Source organism: Sarcophilus harrisii, chromosome 3, assembly GCF_902635505.1.
Source record: "Sarcophilus harrisii chromosome 3, mSarHar1.11, whole genome shotgun sequence".
Taxonomy (NCBI): Eukaryota; Metazoa; Chordata; class Mammalia; order Dasyuromorphia; family Dasyuridae; genus Sarcophilus; species Sarcophilus harrisii.
The window spans coordinates 228236724-228258843 of NC_045428.1; the positions used below are offsets into that span (position 1 = coordinate 228236724).

A 22120-nucleotide genomic window follows, 5' to 3' on the forward strand; every position below is an offset into this window, starting at 1 on the left:
TTATTAACTTTTTTGAAAGACAAGACCAAATTTGGTATCTGTTGACCACTGAATGTTAAGTGCATAAAATACAAAGGATTACAAAGAAAAGCAATTTGATTACAATAAAGTCTGTAGCTAGCATTGATCATGTACAGTCTATCAGCAAGCTTAATAACTATAATAATTTTAGTAGTAATAAGCATAAACAATATTAAGAATGCTACAATTGGAATGCGATATAGAAATATTCGATTTCTATTGTAAAAAAGTCATAGATACTACTCCTACCAGAATTTGTTGCCTACACTCAACAATTAGAAGAAATGCTAAATTCCAAGTAGACATTAGTGAAAATAAAAAAAGTAATTTTTTTCCCCCATCCAAGTTCATGGGCCACCTGAAACTTATAGATCAGAGTTTTTGCAAAACAGATTAAGAGCCACTCACCTAAAGGTAACTGCCCAAACTGTACCTAGAAGGAAAGGAAATATTGCTTTGAAATCTTGTAAACAAAAACTGTAAAGTGAGATCAAATATCAAAGAACTATAAAGAATGTGGGAAAATTCACTAAAAAGAGCCAATTCTTTAACTCTTAGATAAAATAAACTACAAAAATGCTTCCAAGATAAGACCAAATAATTGGGGTTTGGGGTGTTTTGTTTTTGTTTTTAACGATTATATATAAAGAACTTGGGTATGGGAGAACTGATAGTCATAAAAGAATAAAAGTTTTTAAATGGTCCCAGAATTTGCCAAAAGGCTCAAGTAAAAATAACATTAGTACTTAAAATAACATTGGAGATTAAAAATCTCATGCATGAACACTGTCCTCTTCAGGACCACTATATGAGGACATAAAAAATTATGTACCCATTTTAAAGTTTTCAAATTGAACAATATATGCTTTTCCTTCAGAGTATTTGGAGCAAATGATTTAAGGTCTGTAACTTGAACAACTAAGAAAAAGAGAGAGTATTACATGGGTATTCCTACCATCTACTTAGAATCCAGCCAGTAAGTTCCATGAAAAAAGCCTTGAAAGGTTGGATTATACAAAACTTCTAAATGTGAATATAAGATCTAAGTAATATTGAAGTTTAGATTTAAGTCCTGTTAGATTTTGGTTGCAATGATAAGTAAAAAGATGCTTTGAAAAAAATTAAACTGTGAAATAATTGGAAATTGTATTCGCAGAATAAGATGGACTCAAACAGTTAAACCACTACTATTTTAGCATTTGCTGGGAATAAGAATTTTCCCTCCCCCCATTTTCTAGACAGACAGAAAATCTACTGCTCTCAGAGTCTGTACTCAGGGATCTTTAACATTATAGAAATTTGCCTGGTCTTGGTAAAAGTTGTAGAAGTAGGACTTCATAAAAATTCTAATCTGTTTTTTTGAAGATTACCATATTTCTTATCTATAGATTAATGACTGACATCTATATGCCAAATTGTATATCTTACATTTAATTTTGATTTTTCATATTTGTCCCTCACTATCTTCTTATCCTATCATGATAAAACAGTTATCATGTGCTCAATTTAATTCCTAATAACAAATTAATTTTTAAAAACATACTTGATTACCATATTTGGCTTTTCTTTAAAAAAAAATGTGAAAATTCAAAACACACAAAATTATTTTTACAAAAACCTTAGGTATCAAAAATTCTTAAAATAATTTTTTTTTTTTTGAGGGGGAGGGCGCAGCTAAGTAGTGCAGTGGATAGAGCACCAGCCCTTTAGTCAAAAGGACCTGAGTGCAAATAGGAGTTCAGACACTTAACACTTCCTGGCTGTGTGATTTGGGGACAAGTCACTTAAGCCTAATTGATTGCCTCAGCAAAAAAAATAATTAATTAAATTAAAAATTGCTTTAAGAATGGCTTAAAAAATAAAAAATTCTAATATTTTCAAAGTACTAAAGGAAAGAATTACATCGGAGAAAACCATGGCTTATATGGTTTCAATAGTCTTAGCTTTACTAATAATATATTTTTTCAAGTTACTAAAAGAATGTATATCTCCTAAATCATGCAATAAATTTATATTTATTTAGAGAAAGAGTCCACTTTGGTAATTTCTATTCCTAAGTATCCTATTTTTACTTAAGCTTCTTATTTTATCTATTCAAGATAGTACCTATTACTGTGCCTCCAATACCTCCCAGTTTCCATTAATGGCATCAATTTCAGTCACTCATACTTAAAAATTTCATTGTTAGCTTTGATTCTTCCCTTGCCTTCATTTCCCATAATTTCTGAGATTAAGTTACTAAATCTTGTGTATGTGCCTCACAATTTACTTTGAATTAATTGTGTTCTTTCTTCATCCTAGTACAGAAACACCTTTAGTACAAAACACCTGAACTCCTAAGAGAAAGCCTCCTAACATACCTTCTTGACTCCAGTCTAATCCTTCATACCACTGCCACAGTAATATCCCTTACTCCCAAATCTGCTGTCATTCTTCTATTCATAACCTTCAAATGTCTCCCTAATGCAAAATGAATAAAGCCTAAGGTTCTGAGTTTGGCATTCAAAAGCACCTCTACAAACTTATCCAGCCCAAACCAATCCAAATGATTATTTGAAATACTACAGATAAATCAGAAAAACAACCTTTTGCCCCTTATATATAGTTATTGTTTGTATTTTACTCACCTTGTCTCCTATCCATTTCTATTATAAGAAATCCTTTCAGAGGTGGCCTAGCTATGCCTGACCTAAAACTATGTTATAAAGCAGCAATCATCAAAAACCATTTGGTACTGGCTAAATATTAAAAAGAGAAGGATTAGTGGAATAGATTAGGTTCATAGGACAAAATAGTCAATGACTATACTAATCTAGTGTTTGACAAACCCAAAGACCCTACCTTTTGGGATAAAAACTCATTATTTGATGAGAATTGATGGGAAAATTAGAAACTAGTACAACAGAAACTAGGCAGTGACCCACACCTAACACTGTATACCAAGATAAGGTCGAAATGGGTTCATGATATAGACATAAAGAATGATATTATAAATAAATTAGAAGAACATAGGATAGTTCTCTCTCTCAGATCTATGGAGAAGGAAGGAATTTGTGACCAAAAAAACAAAACAAAACTGGAACTCATTACTGATCACAAAATAGATAACTGATTATATTGTTAAAAAGGTTTTGTACAAACAAAACTAATGCGAACAAGATTAGAAAGGAAGCAATAAATTGAGAAAACATTTTTACATTCAAAGGTTCTAATAAAGTACTCATTTCTAAAATACATAGAGAATTGACTCAAATTTATAATAGTTCAAGCCATTCTCCAATTGATAAACGGTCAAAGGATATGAACAATTTTCAGAAGAAATTTCTAGTCATATGAAAAGGTGTTCCAAATCACTATTGATCAGAGAAATGCAAATTAAGGCAACTCTGAGATACTACTACAAATCTCTCAGATTGGCTAAGATGACAGGAAAAGATAATGATGAATATTGGAGGAGATGCGGGAAAACTGGACAGATACATTGTTGGTAGAATTGTGAACAGATCCAAACATTCTGGAGAGCAATTTGGAACTATGCTCAAAAAGTTATCAAACTGTGCGTACCCCCTTTGATCCAGCAGTGCTACTACTGGGTTTATATCCCAAAGAAATCTTAAAGGGAAAGGGACCCACATATGTTCAAAAACGTTTCTAGTAGCCCTTTTTGTAGTGGCAAGAAATGGAAACTGAGTGGATACCCTTCAGTGGAGAATGGCTGAATAATTTATGGTATATGAATGTTATGGAATATTATTGTTCTGGTAAGAAACGACCATCAGGATGATTTCAGAGAGGCCTGGAGAGACTTACAGGAACTGATGCCAAGTAAAATGAGCAGAACCAGGAGATCATTATACACAGCAATAGTAAGATTATATGATGATCAATTCTGAGTCACGTCCAGTGACTCTTAAAATTGGACTCTTTTTTGGACTTTGGATTCTTTCCAATAATGAAATGATTGAGGCCAGTTCCAATAATCTTGTAAGGAAGAGAACCATCTACACCCAGAGAGAGAACAGTGGGAACTGAGTGTGGACCACAACATGGCATTTTCACTCTCTTTGTTGCTGTTCATTTGCATTTTGCTTCTTTTTTGATCAGATTTTTCTTGTGCAGCAAGATAATTGTATAAATATGTTTACATATGTTGGATTTAACATATATTTTAACATGTATAACATATATTGGATTACTTGCCATCTGGAGGAGGGGTTGGGGAGAAGAAGGGGAAAATTTGGAACACAAGGTTTTGCAAGAGTCAGTGTTGAAAAATTATCCATCCATCCATCCATATGTTTTGAAAATAAAAAGCTTTAATAAAAAAATAAAAAAAGAAATCCTTCCAGGCCTAGCCAAACAGTATCTTCTTCAAGAAGTAATCCCTGATTCACCCAGTTGAAAATGATCTTTCCTTCCTGTGGCTTCACATACTATACTGTGCCTTTCCCATTACCTTCATAATATTGATTATGATATTAACACTATTAATTAACATACATTTGTTAAATAGTATTAAATATTTGTATATGCAACATGCCTAGTACTTGATTTTGAACACTATGGAGACACAGCTTAATTATCTTTATGAGATCTCCCCCTACAAGCCTATAAGTGTTTTTCATAAAGGATATCCCAAGTATTAGTATTAAATTATTAATGATTTAAATTTTATATATTAGCTACACTGTAATCTGTTAGAAGATGATGCTAGCAATCTTGGAGTAGGAGAATAGAAAATATGGTCTATAACAATGTTTAAGTTTAAGAACTTTTCCTATTCACAACCCCTAAGAAATTTTTACATGAATTTGGTATATAGGGACACAAATCAAACTTTTACTGATAATACATCATAATTTTGTTACTCCTATACAGGTGCAAGACTCCCATATAGGATCATGACCCACAGTTCAAGAAGTTGGGGTCTATAGCAAATCTATCTTAGTTCAGTGTCATATATTCTAATCATCCACAGATTTACTAAGCTTTCCTATCTTACATGCAAGGTGCAGTGCTAGACTTAGATCTCAGAGCTGTAAAGAGAAACCAAAAACCACCCTCTTCTTACAAAAAGACTGTATTTTCATGGGGATACATTTTCAGGAACAACTATTTTCTATTTCCTAAAAGGAATAGGTAATTTCTCCTCTCAAATGATGTATGTATATAAAAAAAACAACCAAACTTAGTATGATATAAATAAATGATACTATGGTTTTATATTCATGGGAGCCAGAAGGAAAGTTTCTAAGTAAGACACTGCATGAATAGGTATTTATGGTGATCCTGGGCTTCTAGTAGTTAGAAAGGTGGGAATTGACAATCTCTGGATCTCAAATCTCCCCTGACTCTTCTTCCCCCCACTTTCTCAGCTAAGAACCTTCTGCCACTTTCATCTGGTAAGGTGGCCTTTCTCATTATGGAGACTTTTTTCAAGCAATCCCATTCTACCCTATGTCCTCCAACAAATATTGTCTTCTCTGTCAGTCCTACTCTTTCACTTATTTTTAATCTCTCCCTCTCTACTGAATCCATTTCCTACTGCCTATAAATATGCCCATATTTTGCCCTATCCTGAAAAAAACAAAAAAACTTCACTTGATGCTTCCAACCCTACTAATCCCATTTTTCTTCTGCCCTTTGTGGCTAAACTACTGAAAAGATCAACTACAAAGATGTCCTACCCAAAGTTCTTTCTCCAAAGTTGCCAGATTCAATGGTTTGTTCTCCATCCTTCTTTCCTTTGCCTTCTCGGCAGTTTTTGACACTGTTGATCACTCTCTTCCCCTTAACATTCTCTTTTTCTTAAATATTTCTTAATATTCTCATTTCTTAATGTCTTAGGACAAAGAACATGTGTTTTAAAAAAATTAGTTTGTTATTAGGAATTAAGCTTAATAAAAAAACTTTTTATAGCTAAAACTATATACATATATATGTATACATCAAAATTATAAACTGTTCTCTGTTTTTAGATGTAAGATATCTAATTTAATTGGCATTTGGATTAAATATCATGTTTTGAAAAACATGGTAGTTTTCAAAAACCAAATTAGGGCTTTTACAAAGGTTTCTGGGACTTTACTGATTCTCATTGTTACCTATCTGATCACACCTGTCTCCTTTGCTAGATCCTCCTCCAAATCATTTCCTTCAACAATAAGTGTCTCTCAGACATCTGTGCTGGGTCCTCCTTTTCTCCCTCTATGCTATTTCTCTTGATGTTCTCATCAATTCTTATGGTAAACACCATCTTTATAATCTACCTATCCTGCTTCAATCTCTCTGCTGATCTCCAATCTCACTTCTACCTTTCACACATTCTCAAACTGCATATCTGGAGGACACCTTAAATGCAAAACAAACTTATTTTCTTGTCTGAAAGAGAATTCATTATTTCCCCCCAAACCATCCCCTTACTGTAGAGGGTAACATCATTCTCCAACTCGTGCTTCAGGCTACCAACGTAGACATTGAGCTCCTCCTCACTGTCTCTCACCCAGCATATCCAAGCTGATGCCAAAGCCTTTAGATTTCACTTTTGCAACATCTCTCCAATACAACTTTTTCCTCTTTCCTGTTACCTCTGGTGCAGACTCATCACCTTACACACTGATAACTGCAATAGCCTGCCGGTGGGTTTGCTTGTTCAAGTCTCTCCCCACTTCCCCTTCCTCCATTTAAGCCACCAAAATGATTTTCTTAAAACTTAGGTCTGATCTTGTCACCTCCCTACTCAATAAACTCCAGTGACTTCCTATTGCTTACAGCAAAACTTCTTAAACTGTGGATTACTCCATAAGGGATCACATAATTGAATGTGGGGGTTCAGAAAAATTTGGCAACAGTAAAAGGTTTCTGAATGCAGCAACCAAAGATTAATTCAAAATCAAATGTGCAATGAATCTGAGATGTTTCTGGCAGCACATGTCCATGCTGCACTGCGTTTGCATAAATGCTGCCAGAAACATCTCAGCTCAGAATCAAGACAGAATTCTGAAAAAAAAAAAAAAAAAAAAAAAAAAAAAAATCTCAGCCAAAAGGGTCTCAAATAGAAAAAGCTTAGTTAACCTTGGGCCTATATGAACTACAAAATGTTCTTTTTTGCATTCCAAGTCCATAAATTACCTTATTTTAGTTTCCTTTTATCTTACTCTCCAATCCAGTGACAACAGGCTCATGAACAAGACATTCTCTCCATCCTGGGCTTTTTTCCTGGTTATCCCCGATTCCTGGAACACTTCCTCCTCTGCTCTACTTATCTCCTTGACTTCCTTTAAGAACTAACTAAAATCCCAATCTTCTACAGGAAATATTACCAGACCCTACTTAATTTGAGTACTTTCCTTTTTAAAATGATTTCCTGTTTTTTTCTACATAAAGCTTGCTTAGTATGTATTTGTTTGCATATTGTCTTCCTCATTAGGATTCTAAGTCTTTGAGTGCAAAGACCATCTTTTGCCTTTTTTTTGTATCCCTAGCATGTAATGCAATGTTTAGAGTAGGCAATTAATAATGTTGATAGAACTGAATTGAGGTTCCTTGGAGGAGGAAACATAATCTCACTTGGACTACTGCAATAGCTTGATTGATCTCCCAGCATCAAGTCCCTCTTTCCTCCAATCTAGCTCCTACATAGATGCTAAATGTCTCATTTCCCTAAGACAGAAGGTCACTCTCCCCACCTCAAACATTTGAGTTGAAAAGGGAGTAGATTACAGGTCTTTTTAGATGGTTTGCTGAAACACAGGGTTTATCTTATAGTGAATCTTGGCTAGAATATGAAATTTGTGGGGTGAGTAACATGAAACAAGGCTCAAAAGGTAGGACAGAGCTAACCTTGGAGGGGCTCATACATTAGGCTGGGAAGTTTGTGTTTTATTAGAGTCAATAGGGAGCCACTAGGTTTTGAGCAGTAGAATAACATGGATCAAGTCTGTGCCTTAGGAACATGATTTGGCAAGCCATATGGAGAATGAAATGGAGAGGCCATAGAGGGAAGGATATTGCTTATTCACAAAGCCAGAGGTCAGCATTACTTCTCCATACACTAATGGACCAGAGTAGTCAAACATGAAAAAGACTGAAAATATCAATTCATCTTAGAAAGACAGGAGTTAGGAGGAGAGTATATTCTAAATCTACAGCTAAGAACCAAAAAAATAGATTGTGAAGGGCTAAAATATAATTTTGCTAAGTCAATCAATTCCCTAAAAATAATAAAGCCAGAATTGCTTTAAAATCAGGTTAGGCTAGCAGAAGGAATCTAGCAAATACTGTGGACAAGACCTGGTAGAAGAAGGTGAAGTCAGTCAGAAAGACAAAACTAAGAATGAGTGAGACTTCAGTTCTCCGTAATTTATAGGTAGGAAACAGAACTAATAAGACCTTTTTTACTTTTAAATCTTTTCGATTATTGTTCCCTTCTTTTTTCTGCAGCACTTTGTAGAAAACTTAAAAATATCTCAAGTATGCCATTTGAGGTAACAGGACAAGGCAAGTAAAGATCTGTTATCTTCCACGTGCAATATAGTCTGATGGGAAACCAGTTTGTAAAGAGGGTTACAAGCAATAAGATACTAGTAGGGAACATTAGGTAGCCAAGAACTGAGGCTTAATGATGGGGAAAAAAAAAAGGTTAAATGAATCTGAAATCACTTGAAATCATGAATGGAAAGAAAAATGGTTCTTAAGTCTTAGTTCTACATTTAACTTTAGCTAGTGGGGCAATTTACTTAACCTCTCTAAGCTTCAGTTTCTTCATCTATAAAATTAACTCAGTAACATTTATTATTAGCACATGTTAAATATGGCACTTTATAACCTATATAAAAAAGTGCTTTACTCACAGCCACCTTATGTAATAGATACTGCAATTATTATTACAATCCCTGACCTCAATAATACAGGAATGACACCACACACACACACACACACACACTACAACGTAATAAAGAAAATACATGAAAAATATAAAGCAAGTATTATGATCAGCCTAAGGAAGTAACATTGAGAATATTACAATCTGAGAAGGATCAGAAAGGCTTCAAAGAAGGTATAATTTTTGATTTGGAACCTCATAAAGTTATTAACATGTCTACAAAAGTCCTGGAAAATCAGTTGCTTTAGACAACCAAAGTGGTGGACAAGCAGTTGGACACTGAGATTCAAAAACTAGATCAGATGGATGAAGGTGATTTGGAGCACAAAAAGAGACTAGAAGCACTAAAGCAAGCACAACAGAAACTAGCAACCTGGTTGCACTGGTTACTGAAATTACTAAATAGTATGGTCCAAATGCTACTGCAATAGTTGCTGTTGGTCCTCATTTTTAAGGGTACAAAAATGTACCCTTGCCATAGTTTAAAATTTATACACAGCAAGTTTTTTAGCTTAATCAGATTTTGAATTAGACTTAGAAAAAGATGGAGAGGATTTCAAATAGAATATTCAAATGGGGGGGGAGGGGAGGGAGAAGGAGAGTATGATTTTCTTGCTGAGGAAAACAAGCAAATTGGTGAGGACAATGTTAAGACAAACAACAATGTAGTCAGAGGGCTTGGTTTCAAACTGAGGCTCTATTTTATCGCTTTACCACCTTTGAGTATTCCAGAGAAGAGAAGTGATGACTTCTCTGTTTCTTTTTATCAAAAATTAGGGGGAGTGAGAAGTTGGATGAGGTGGCTAAACTTCCTTCAAGCTTTAAATTCTATATAACAATTTAGAAAAACACTGTACCCATAGAGTACTGTTTGGTTAGAGCATATAGGATTCATGTAGGTAACAGTGTTATGTAAGGTTAGAAAGATACTATAGTAGAGAGGAACTTTCTTCAGAAGGCAATAGGGAACCATATGGGTTTGAGGCAGAGGAATGACACGAATTAGATCTGTCTATGTGGAAGATTAGTTCATCATATAAAGAAAAAGAGACTGAAAGGGGAAGAGAAATAATTTTCACCAAAGACACGTTAAGAGGCTATTTCAACAGTCCAGGAGGGCAGTGAGGTCTGTACTAGTGGGGCAGCAATGGGAATAGAGAACAAATAACTGTTTCGTTACCCTTTAATAAGGCTAGTTTTTCTTTTCCCATTCCTCTCTCTCTTCACTCTCTGCTCCCCATAATGAAAACAATATAGATAGGGAAAAGAGCAATGTTAAATTATAAAACCTGACTTTTTAAAGCAAATATTATATTAAAATGCACATACCAATCAAAAATCCAAAATATTCAACTAAGTTTGACCTTAGTATTAATTAATATAGTCATTTACCAAAGATAAAATAGCTTATTTTGTCCTCAGACTCAAAATAGGTGTGGGACAAGAAATACTTCAACCAGTTAAAATATGATTGCTATTTTAAGATCCTTGGAGTGAGAAAACACCAAATTCTTTGTATTTATAAATCATGGCCACTGCATATCAACTTTGTTCAAAAGTTACAAATGTGGTCAAAAAGATTTTCAGCAGATCTAATCCAAGCTTTTCTCCCCATGTATGCCCCCGTCAAAGAGTAATTTAATTGTATACCAAGAAATTATATACAGAGCCAAATTTACTTCTATTTTAAGTCATTCTGACAAAGAGGTTATTAGACAGGCACATATGAGTAGCACTTAACAGTAATACAAAAAAATAGTTCAAGAGAACATGGTACTTACCTACTATCTATTACTGCCTTAGGCTATGTTTGTGGATCTCTGACAACAAAACAAAACAAAAAGCTGTTCTAAATTCTTTTGTATTTGTTCCCAAATGCCATGAGAGGCTAAAAGAAATTGTAAAAATGTTTAGAGCAAAGGATCATCACAATTATTGTTTTAAAAAAATGAGCAAAACAAAAAATTAGTTTGACCAACTGTTCGTCTAACCTCCTTCATTCAGCACTTTTGTGGCACCGCTATCTTCAAGATCAGCAACCTTACTTCCTTCTTGCCAAATTCAACAGTGTCTTCTCAACTTTTATTTTCTAGTGTGCAGTATTTGACATAGTTGGCCACCCCTTCATTCTCAAAGCTGCCTCCTCTCTTAAGATTCCATATTATACTAGCCATATAGTTCTACTGCCTGCCTGCTAATTAGAAGGGGCCTGTTCTCCTAATTGTGAGCACAAGACTTTTGCTCTTCTCTCTATATCTATTCTCCTTTAGAACTCACAGTGCTATCAAATCAGCTCAGTGTGAATGATTCCTGAATATGGTCATCTTCTTGAGGTTAGACACTTTTGTACTTTTTCTATCCTGGCATTTCTAGTACTTAGCCCAGACACTTGAACTTGGGGTAATCTATTGTCTATCTATCTCCTATCTAGTCTCCTATCTCTCCAACTGTATATTGGATTTTTCTATTTGAAGAGTATTAAAATCTCAAATTGAACTCTAAGATACCACTACACACCTGTCAGATTGGCTAAGATGACAGGAAAAAATAATGATGATTGTTGGAGGGATGTGGGAAAACTGGGACATTGATTCATTGTTGGTGGAGTTGTGAAGCAATCCAACCATTTTGGAGAGTAGTTTGGAACTATGCTCAAAAGTTATCAAACTGTGCATACCCTTTGATCCAGCAGTGTTACTACTGGGATTATATCCCAAAGAGATTATAAAGAAGGAAAGGGACCTGTATGTGCACGAATGTTTGTGGCAGCCCTTTTGTAGTGGCTAGAAACTGGAAACTGAATGGATGTCCATCAGTTGGAGAATGGCTGAATAAATTGTGGTATATGAAAATTATGGAATATTACTGTTCTGTAAGAAATGACCAACAGGATGATTTCAGAAAGGCCTGGAGAGACTTACACGAACTGATGCTAAGTGAAATGAGCAGGACCAGGAGATCATTATATACTTCAACAACAATACTAGATGATGACCAGTCCTGATGGATCAGGCCATCCTCAGCAACGAGATCAACCAAATCATTTCTAATGGAGCAGTAATGAACTGAACTAGCTATACCCAGAAAAGAACTCTGGGAGATGACTAAAAACCATTACATTGAATTCCCAGTCCCTATATTTATGCACACCTGCATCTTTGATTTCCTTCACAAGCTAATTGTACAATAATTCAGAGTCTGATTCTTTTTGTACAGCAAAATAATGTTTTGGTCATGTATACTTATTGTGTATCTAAGTTATATTTTAATATATTTAACATCTACTGGTCATCCTGCCATTTAGGGAGGGTGGGGGCAAGAGGTGAAAAATTGGAACAAGAGGTTTGGCAATTGTTAATGCTGTAAAGTTACCCATGTATATATCCTGTAAATTAAAGGCTATTAAAAAAAAAAAAATCTCAAATTGAAAAAACTTGTTATTATTGATTTATCACTATATCCTTCAAACCCTGTATCCAGATGCTAATCACCAAATCTGCCGATTCTTCCTTCAAAATTCATCTTCATTTTTTCCACTTTCTTCCTACTCTTACAATGGATTCAAGAGCTCATCACTACAGATTACTGCAGAACTTTCCTAATTGATCTGTCTGTCCCCTATACTCTTCCTAAACTACCATTTTCACCCTATCATTCATCACCGATTAAAAAATCTTAGTGGGGGTAGAGGGAGCAGCTAGGTGGCAAAGTGGATAGAGCATCAGCCCTGAACTAAACAGGACCCAAGTTCAAATCTGATCTCAGACACTTAACTTCCTAGCTCTTTGACCCTGGGGCAAGTCACTTGACCCCAACTGCCTAGGCAAAAAAAAAAAAAAAAAAAAAAAAAAAGTTTTAGTGGGTTCTTACCTGTAATGGGTCAAATCCAAAATGGTTATTCAGATTCATTATGACTTGGTCTTACCTACCCAAACTTTCTTATTACTTAGAGCAAGAGAGGATCTGGTGCAGTCACTTTTCTAATACTTGCTTCTGAGTATCATTTTTTTTCCCTTCTCTATTTATACTGTTCCTATTACTGGCCTGAAAAGCTCACCACAATTCATATCCTATATATCCAATTCAATTTTATCCAATTCTTGTAAATTCATATCCAATTCTAATCTTCAAAACTAAATTCTGACCCCTTCACATTGCCTTCCCATACTCTTAAGCAGAAACTTTTTACTGAGCTTCCATAAAAAGCATTAAAAAATAATAATAATAAATGCTTCCATAAACACATTACATTATGTGCAGGCAACAAGATTCTAAGCTCCCTAGGGAGTAAAGACTGTATATTAAGCCAATTTTCTATAGTCTCTTCCACTTCTTCACAACTATCATAATGCCAAAAACATAGGATTTAAAAATGGAAGAAATCTCAACAACTCTTCCTCTTACAAAGGAGAGTACTATGTAAAGTTCTCTTTAACTGAAATTTTCTATTTCTTTTTTAATACTCTATTTGGGGTCAGAAGACCTGCATTCAAATACTTCGGATGTTTTTATGTGATCACAGTTAAAAATCATCTAGATTCAACAAGATTAGTTTTCTCATCTGCGAAATGGGGAATAATACTACCTACTTCATAGGATTCCTGTGAGATTCAAAGAAGAATGTATATAATTATTGCATAAACCTTAAAACATTATATAACCATGGTTATTATGTAAATGTGGTACTACAGGGTAAAGCTAAGAGATTCATTAACTTGCTCAGTGCTACAAAAGAAATAAAAGAAATCAAATATTAGAAAATATAATTGTGATTTTCCTGTAGAAAAATATACAGAAAAAAAGATGATGTAAAAATTGTGATATTTCATGTAAAAAAAAAAAATCTAGAAGATTTAGAGAACTGTAAGAGGAAGCTATAACATAATTCTAGAGGAAATAAGTACTCACAATCAGAACCAAGAACTTCTGATTCCAAATCCAAAACTCTTTATACTGCATCACTGTGCTTTCAGGTTAGCACTTTAATAATCAAAAATTAACTAAATCATTTTATATGTACAAGATGCTATGTTAACTGCTATGGTGATAATAAGGTCAAAGCCATAATCCTATCCTCCAGAAGTTTAAGACATTTACAGATGACAAAATAACTACAATATAAAAGAGTATATTTTTACATAAATGCCAAATGAGTCTCTTTCAAAATGCAGAAGAAAAGACTATTTTGACTAGATGATCAGGAAAGGTGTTGAGGAGGTAGGATGTGGGCTCCCTATTGTACAACCATGTAAGAGTTTTAAACAAATGGAGAGAAAGAGAAAGAAGTACAACCCAAATGAAGTGAGGGAAAAATGATTAGCAAAGAAGAAATAATATCAAAGTCAGTGTATTTTGTCACAAATATGTTTTGTGAAGGAAGTAAGTTGGGGCCAGAATGTAACTGCCTTCTTTTAGAGTTGCCCAGAGCATAGACATTTAGCTGTCATCCTTCCATAATAATAATCTTCATAATAAATTTAATGGCTAAGAATATGCTGGCTTAATGATATTGATCAAAGTCATGTAAATTCATGATACTACTGAAGTGACCATTGAGCCCTTACACAAATTGTAATAACTTCTTTACAAAGTAGAAAGATGGTTCTCTTCCTTTTGACTAATTTGCCCTAAATTGGGAAATTTTTTTGAGAATAGGAGAGGGGTGGGTGGGAGAAAGAATAAAGTTCATTTTTCTTTTCCAAAAGAACTTGTATACTATATCTTTTGATAGTTCAAGTTTCTCATCATGACGTAGATGAAAGAAGCACCGCTAATTTTTGCTTTAAAAAACTTCTGTATGTCATAAGTATAATTAAGTTTTAAAAAGAATAACTGTGATTTTGCTGTAGAAAAATACACTGAAAAAATATTGTGTAAAAATGTGATATTTCAAGTGAAAAAAGCTAAAGTATAAGTCAACAACACAACTTGGAAGCTCAAAAATGTTCTGATTTCAGCTGCATGTTATCTGGTATAGAAGAGGTGATAGCATAGTAGTTGGTCCTCTGATGTGGAAACATGTGAAGTACGGTGTTTAATTCTGAATTTTAAGGAGGAGACTTTCAGGAGAAGGGTTATTTTAAAGATATCGATCTCAAAACCATGCTTTTTGTTTTAAAGTCATTTCAGTCATATCCAATTCTCTGTCACCCCATTTGGGGGTTTCCTGGCAAAGATATTGAAGAGTTTGCTATTTCTTTTCCTACAAATGAGGAAAGTGAGACAAAGAGAGTAAACTGACTTGCCTAGGGTCAACACAACTAGTAGGTATATGAGATCAGATTTGAAATCAGGAATTCCTGACTCCAGGTCTGGTACTATATCCACTGTGCCACCTGGCTGCCCAAAACCATGTTATAGGAAGTTAAAGAGAGAATGTTTAGCCTGTTTAGGTGGGAGAGAAACCAAAACATTTTTATTCAAACATCTGATGAACTGTCAAGTGCAGGCCAATTGAAGCAAAGAACAGAAGTTATATAGTGGCAGATGTGGGCTCCAAGTAAGGAGAGGAACCTAAGCATTTAAACCAATTCCAAAGCAGAACATTCTGACTGAGGTCTGCCATTAAAGAGGTTTAAGTGAAAATGCAGAACTGTGGCAAGGGTACTCCCCTTGTCACAACCTCCAAGTCATCCTTCATTCTTCACTTTTTTCCATCACACCCAAGTCTCAACAATTCTCTCTCTCCAACATCTTTATCTTCTCTCCAATCTTATGGTCATGACTGAGTTCAGGCCCTCACTACTTTTCTATTTTAATAGCTTCCTAACTGGTCTCTGCTTCAAGTCTGTCTGTCTGTCTGTCTGTCTCTGTCTCTCTGTCTCTCTCCTCTCTGACCTCTTCTCCACACAGTTGCCAAAATAATATTCCTAAAACACAGGTCTGATCCTGCCACTGCTCTGCTCCACTGACTTCCTACTGACTCTAAGATTAAAAAAAAAAAAAAAAAAAAAAAAAGTTTTAAAAATCTTGTTTAGTATCCAAAGTGCTTCCTGGTTTCTGTCTTTTTCCAGACTTCAAAATGCTCTTTCACCTTATACTCCTGCCAAATAGGACTATGTATTATTCCTCATTCAAGACAAGTGAGCATGCTAGCTCCTGACTTTCTGCTTTTGCACAATCCACATCTCAAATGGACTTCCTCCTTACTTTTACCTTTCAATTCTCAGGTTCTTTCAAACCTCAGTTCAAGGGCTACTTCATAAAGGAGGTTTTTCTTCACCCCCCCCCCCCCAACTGTTAATGTCTCCTTTCAGCCCTGAAATTATCTTATAAGAATTTATGTATCTTACTCCTTTTCTTGTCTCCTTCCCTCTGAAAAACCATGACTGGTCCATTTTTTCTAGGTCTTCCTTTTCATTTTTCATGGTCTTTCAGTCATTAGCACTCAGCATAGTAGCTACCACATAGTAGATAATGAATATATATATATATATATATACACATATTTAAGACCAGATGGTTATTAAGATCTCAAACTCTGAAAGTCTGTAATAAGTCATGATCTTTTTAAATAAAATTAACAAAAATATCCATATATAACTTTTTGACCCAGAGTTTTTCCTAATTAAATTTGATAAACAATATTTAATGCATTTTTATTGGACTCATGAATTCATTGATATTCCTCTAGTAATGAAGAGCAGCACCTACTGCTCTGCAACTCAGGATAAGTGTCTCATGGTTAGCAGAGCTCGTACAAATTAACAGAATTTGAATTCAGATCTCTCAGACTCAAAGGCCAGCTAAACTGTTGCTTTTAATAGCATAAACTTTCTGCAACTAAAAATCTATAGTGTATGAATTATTAAAAATCTTCATTAAGGGTATATAACAAAAGAATTTAAGCTTCTTGAAGACAGGAATTGTTTCCTTTGTATCCAATGCACCTAACACAAAGTCAAGCAAGAAACAAAAGTTCAATAAATGCTTGCTGAATTGAAGAATGCACTCAAGAAAGTTTGTCTTAACTCTCCATTTAAATACATTTACCAAAAACAACACTCAAAACCTTGTCACCAAAGAGCACATTTGTAGAAGAAAGCTCACACCTTTAGACCCACCACAACTGCCAGTAGACTAAAACTGTCAAAGATCGGATAAAATAGTAGAAGTTTGGCAATGCTTCAAAGTAGTTACTCCAGAATGGGAGGGTAGTGTCAGTCACTAATAGAAACGGGGGTGGGGGAGGTCTAAAGGTGGGAAGGGAAGATGAGGATGGAAAGCTTTCAAAGCGTTATTCTCTTAGTCTCTCCCCAGTATAAATAATTCTAAAACCACCAAAAAAAATTTTTTTTTTAGTAATGAGCCCAGGAAGATGTAAATTATTCAAAGCATTCAAAGAGGTAGTGAGGAAAGAAAGGAGTTTAACAAAGAGACAAAGGAAACAAAACCCTAGCTATCTCAAAGTCTGTAAGTCACACTCAGCAAGTCTAGGGCAGAAGGCAGTGTGTTATTTGCATTTTCCTGCACGACTCGTAAAGCACTCCGATTACAAAAACTAGGTCACAGCAACACCCTCCCCCTCCTGAGGCAACAGCTGATACATGAGGAAAAGTTATACTTCAGCAAGAGCTCCAGGGAAGACTTGGCTATAATAAACATAGCGGCCCAAAGGAGCAGAGGGAGAGACCCTGAAAAACGCACCTCCGTCAGGCATGAGTTTGGGGGGAGGCAGAGATGGGGAGGACATGCGCGCCCGTCACCCACACAGTACAAGTAGCCTCTCCCTAGAGCTACTTTGCTGCTAAAAGTTACACACTACACTTTTATTTTTAAACCAAGGTAGATCGGGAGTTGTGTGTTTTGAAAGGAAGAAAACACTGGCCAAGCCCTGGGCTTATTTATCTTTTCACCTGCTTCTGAGGAAGCTCCGGGTAACCCGAGGTTCCACCCGGTGGCCTGAAGCTAGCGTGGGAAAGGAGGAGGGGTTCTCTCTCACTCACCCAGATCCAAAGCCTGGTCGTACTTGTGCAAGGCTGCGTCCAGCTCGTGCTGATGCCGCAAACTCTCCGCCTGGCTGGCTAGCCTCCGCACCCGACTCTCCGTCTGAAAGCACTTCTCCAGCAGGTTGCCCAGGACCACGTTGACCCGAGAGGGGCAGCTGTCCCTTCGACTGGGCGGGGATTTGGCGGATGGGCAACAGGGGCCGGCGGGGAGCCCGGGGTCCGTGTCGGTGCAGCGCTTGCACAGAGTGTGTCCGCAGTGCAGGGTCACTGGGTCGCAAAGCAGAAGCCGGCACCGTGGGCAGCGGAACAAGTCCCAGGCAGCGGAGAGGGTGGAGGAAGAGGCGGCGGCGGCGGGAGAGAAAGGGCCGGGGCCCGCAGCCGGCTCATCTCCAGCGCTGGACTCTCCGCCGCCGGCGCCGCCACCGAGGGCTGGCTCCCAAGGGGGCAAGCGCAGCTCCTCGCGGATGGCCAGGGCGCAGCTCTCCACCAACTCCTTCAGCTCCTCGGGCCGCAGGCCGCCAAGGCGGGCGGCCACGGTGTAAGCGTCCAGCGCCTCGGCGGCGCGGCCGGCTCGGGCCAGCGCGTCCCCTCGCCGCAGGCAGAGGCTGCGCTCGGGTTGGGGCAGCTCGGCCAGCTGCGAGCCGTAGATCTCGGCCGCCAGTTCGTAGTTGCCGCCGCGAAAGGCCTCTTCCGCCACCGCCAGAAGCTCGGGACACGGGGTCCTGGAGTCCGGGCCCGGCGGCGGCGAGACCGGCTCGGTCCGGCCCGGCTTAGTGCCCATCCCCGCGGGGCAGGGGCGCCCCTCACGCCATGGCCACGCGCGCCGGGAAGACTAGGAGAAGGGTGGGGATGGGGGTGGGGTGCAGAAAGAAGAAAGAAAGGAGCGGAGCAAGGAGGGAGAACGAGGATGGAGAGAGGGAGGAGGACGGGGAAGATGCTCCGCTCCCAGTCCCCGGGCGGCGGCAGCAGCGGCGGCGGGGCTACCGGCGAGGAGAGGAGCTGCCGCTGCCGCCGCCGCCGCCGCCGCCGCCAGTTAGGGGTCCCGGCGGCAGCGCGGCGCCCCGAGCTGCGGCAACGACAGCCGGCGGCGCCCGCAGCAGCTGGGCCCGGCCATCAGAGCTGGGAGGGCGGCGGGGCTCCCCGGCGGGGCTGCATCGTCCACCCGGTCCAGAGGAGTGGGACCGGGGAGAGATGGAAAAGGTTTGGGTCGGGAGTGAGAGCGCCCCCTCTCCCGGAGACCCTCTAACTTAGGGCGCCGGGCGCACCCCCAAGCCCCGAGAATGCCCGAGGTGTGTGCGGGCTGGGCTAGGGGACTAGAGCCGAGCCGAGCCGAGCACCCTCGCCGTCACGCACGCACCCTCGTTCTGCTGCCGCTCCGACTCCCGCTCCGCCCGCGCGGCCGCCGGCGGAGACCCCACCCCCACCCCGCGCGCGCGGAGCCCCCTTCCCCCACCCCGAAGTCGGGGCTAGCCGCGCAGCGCGAGCGGGGGCGCGCGGACCGACTGACGCGCGGGCCGGCGGGCGCAGCACACACACACACACACACACACACACACACACACACCCAGGTCTCTCAACACGCAGGCGCGTCGCTGCCCCCGCCAGGCGGGGATGCCGGAGGAGTCCCCACGGCCTCCTGCCGCTCTCCCCGAGGGGTCAAGCGGGGGCCAATGCCAAGCTTGCTTTCGACCTCCACTTACAGCGTCCCCCCTTTTCTAACTCCCCTTTCTCTTCTCGCGTCCGGGAGCCCCACTTCCCAGGCGCCAGGTAACCCCAAACACACCCCCCCTCATCCACTCCCACCAAAGCTCTCTCCCCCTGCCCCTCCCCCGCGCCGCAGGCTCTGGCACCGAGCTCGGGAGCCACGTGAGACCGAAGGCGGCGGCGGTTATTGGCGCGCGCCACTCTTCTCCCCCCTCCTCCTCCCCACCCCGACCCGCTTATGTAATCGGAGTCAGTTGTGTAACTGTGGCGACCCTCCCCCCCCTTGGCGTCTCCGCCAACTCCTTTCCTTTCTCCTCCCGGGCCGGCGGCCCTGGCAGCGGCTCCGAGCCGCCGCCGCCGCCGCCGAAGTCAATTGAGCAATGCCTGAATCGGCGAGCGTGGGCTTCCACCTCCCCTTAAGCACGCGCGCACGCACACATATGTGCACATATGCACATATGTGTGTATGTATAGATGATATATGTATTCACACGCACACACACATATATATTATCGGACTAGTCCCTCTTGGATCGGTCCTCGCCGCGCTGGGCTGTGGGGTAGGGCGGGCGTGGGCGCCCTAATAGTCCCCGGGTCACTCGTGGACCCGACCGTGGCTGGGCAGGTGGGGGGGGGGGCCTCACCCTGGCCTCGGCAGCGCACCCCCGGAACCTTAGCTAGCGACTTTTTTGGGCACCTTTCCTACGGGGCGAGCGTACACAAACATTCATCTTTCTCTTTCATACACGCAAACACGCTTCCAAGGCTCCCCCCCCCCCTTCCCAAACCGCAGCGGGTCCGCAGCAAGAAGTCCGGAAGAAGAGAAAGGTTCTCCTGGCGGGAATTGCACTTCGCCTTTCATTGTTGGGGCTTCTGGCTAGAGGGAAAGTCTGAGCAATGGGGAAAAGTTACCGCACAGCTGGGCCGTCTGCCCTCAGGCTCGGCCAGCGTGGGAGATGCTGGGGTGTACAGATAGCGAAATAGAAACACAAAGGCATCTGCGCGCCCACGTGTTCGTCTTTGTATAGCGGTACATTGCGATTATGCAATATGCACGTGCACATATAATAGACATATAGATATGCATACTTATACGCGTTCATATAAATCTCTCCCTCTATACATACATGCACGTATATGTGTGTATACACACCGAGCACAAAGAAAGGGAAAATAACCAGAGCGCCTATCGGACAGAAGCTCCAACGGGATGGAGGAGACCACCGGCAAACCGCGATGAAAAACGGGTGTGACAGAAAGCCGGCTAGTTCTTATTGGGTTGTGAGATCCTTGCTTTTTCAGGGTGAGCATTTACACACTCAGAAATGGGCAAATGAGGGCTTGAATTGATTTTGTAGGATGTCTCGACTTAAAAAGTGAGAGAGGAAATATTAATGCAGATTAGACGTGTGCATATGTTTTCCCAAGAGCCTGTTGTTATACATAGACCAGCACACCCCTGAACAGATGGATTGGTGAGGACTGAACTCGTGATTTCACTGGGGTAGGGAACTCCCAATTGAGGAAATTCCTACTACCGATACAAATCAACACTTGTCTCTGAATTTATAGGGTTAAATGAAGAGTTCTTAAACTATTTGTACGTCACTGACTCTTTGACGCTGATAAAATCTCAGAATTATGTTTTTTGATTCATAGAATAAAATACAATGTATTACAAAGGAAATCAATAATGCTGAAACACTGTTATAAAAATCATTTAAAAAAAAAGGATTTTTGATGGAAGTTAAAAACCCCTGGCTTAGAAATTTTTGTGCATATAACACTTCCAGATTAAGTGATTTGCTCAGGTTCTTAAATTCAGAGATGGGATTTGAAGGAAGGCCTTCAGGCAGAGTAGGCAAGTTTCATACTTCTTGTGTCTTTCCCCCCTCCCCCCCCCCCATTACAAATTTTTTTTTTAAAGGAGAAAAGCGAAAGAAGTTTTGTTTTTGCAGGGCAATTAGAATTAAGTGACTTGTTCAGGGTCACAGAGCTAGTAAGTGTTAAGTGTCTCAAGGCTGTAATTGAACTCTGGTCCTCCTGACACCGGAGCCAGTACTCTATCTACTATGCCATCTAGTTCCCCACCCCCACCCCCTAGTCTTCTTTCAAAACAGGAAATAAATATAAGCAGTAAAATTTTGTATTAGTATGGAAATTGGTTTGTATGCTATGCTTTAATATATGGGAAAAACAAAAACGTCTGAAAATAGTGTTTCTCAAAGTGGAGTTCTACAGTAAGTTTAGAAGCTATTAAATTGATAGGAAAGAAGGTTAGAAGCGGAAAATACAATTTACAGCAAAGTTAGGGATCAATTAGAGGGGAAAGGAAGTAAATGTTGAGAGACCTGAAAGGAAGTGAGAAGTGATGGCAAAAGTACTGCCATTTCCTCATTTTAATCAGGAAGTAGCACTATTGCATGTTAGATGGGAGAGAGAATCAAAGCGCTCCATTGTCTCATAGAATCTTAGATTGAGAAGTGGAAAGAACCTAAGAAGTCATCAAGTCCAACCTCCTCTTTTAACAAATGAGGAAATTGTGCCCAGAGTCACATAGCTA

At 39.4% G+C, this 22120-nt stretch overlaps 1 protein-coding gene across 4 annotated transcripts in view; it reads right to left on the reverse strand.

The window, feature by feature from the left end:
- LONRF2 (LON peptidase N-terminal domain and ring finger 2) overlaps positions 1 to 18731 on the reverse strand; it is an 80201-nt gene extending 61470 nt beyond the window's left edge. For all 4 annotated transcript variants that reach the window (XM_031959143.1, XM_031959141.1, XM_031959142.1 and 1 more), the window contains exon 1: positions 17851 to 18731. In XM_031959143.1, the coding sequence (XP_031815003.1) occupies positions 17851 to 18634 (784 nt within the window). In that variant the 5' untranslated portion in view covers positions 18635 to 18731. The remainder of the gene's footprint in view (positions 1 to 17850) is intronic.
- Between the last annotated feature and the right edge of the window lie 3389 nt (positions 18732 to 22120).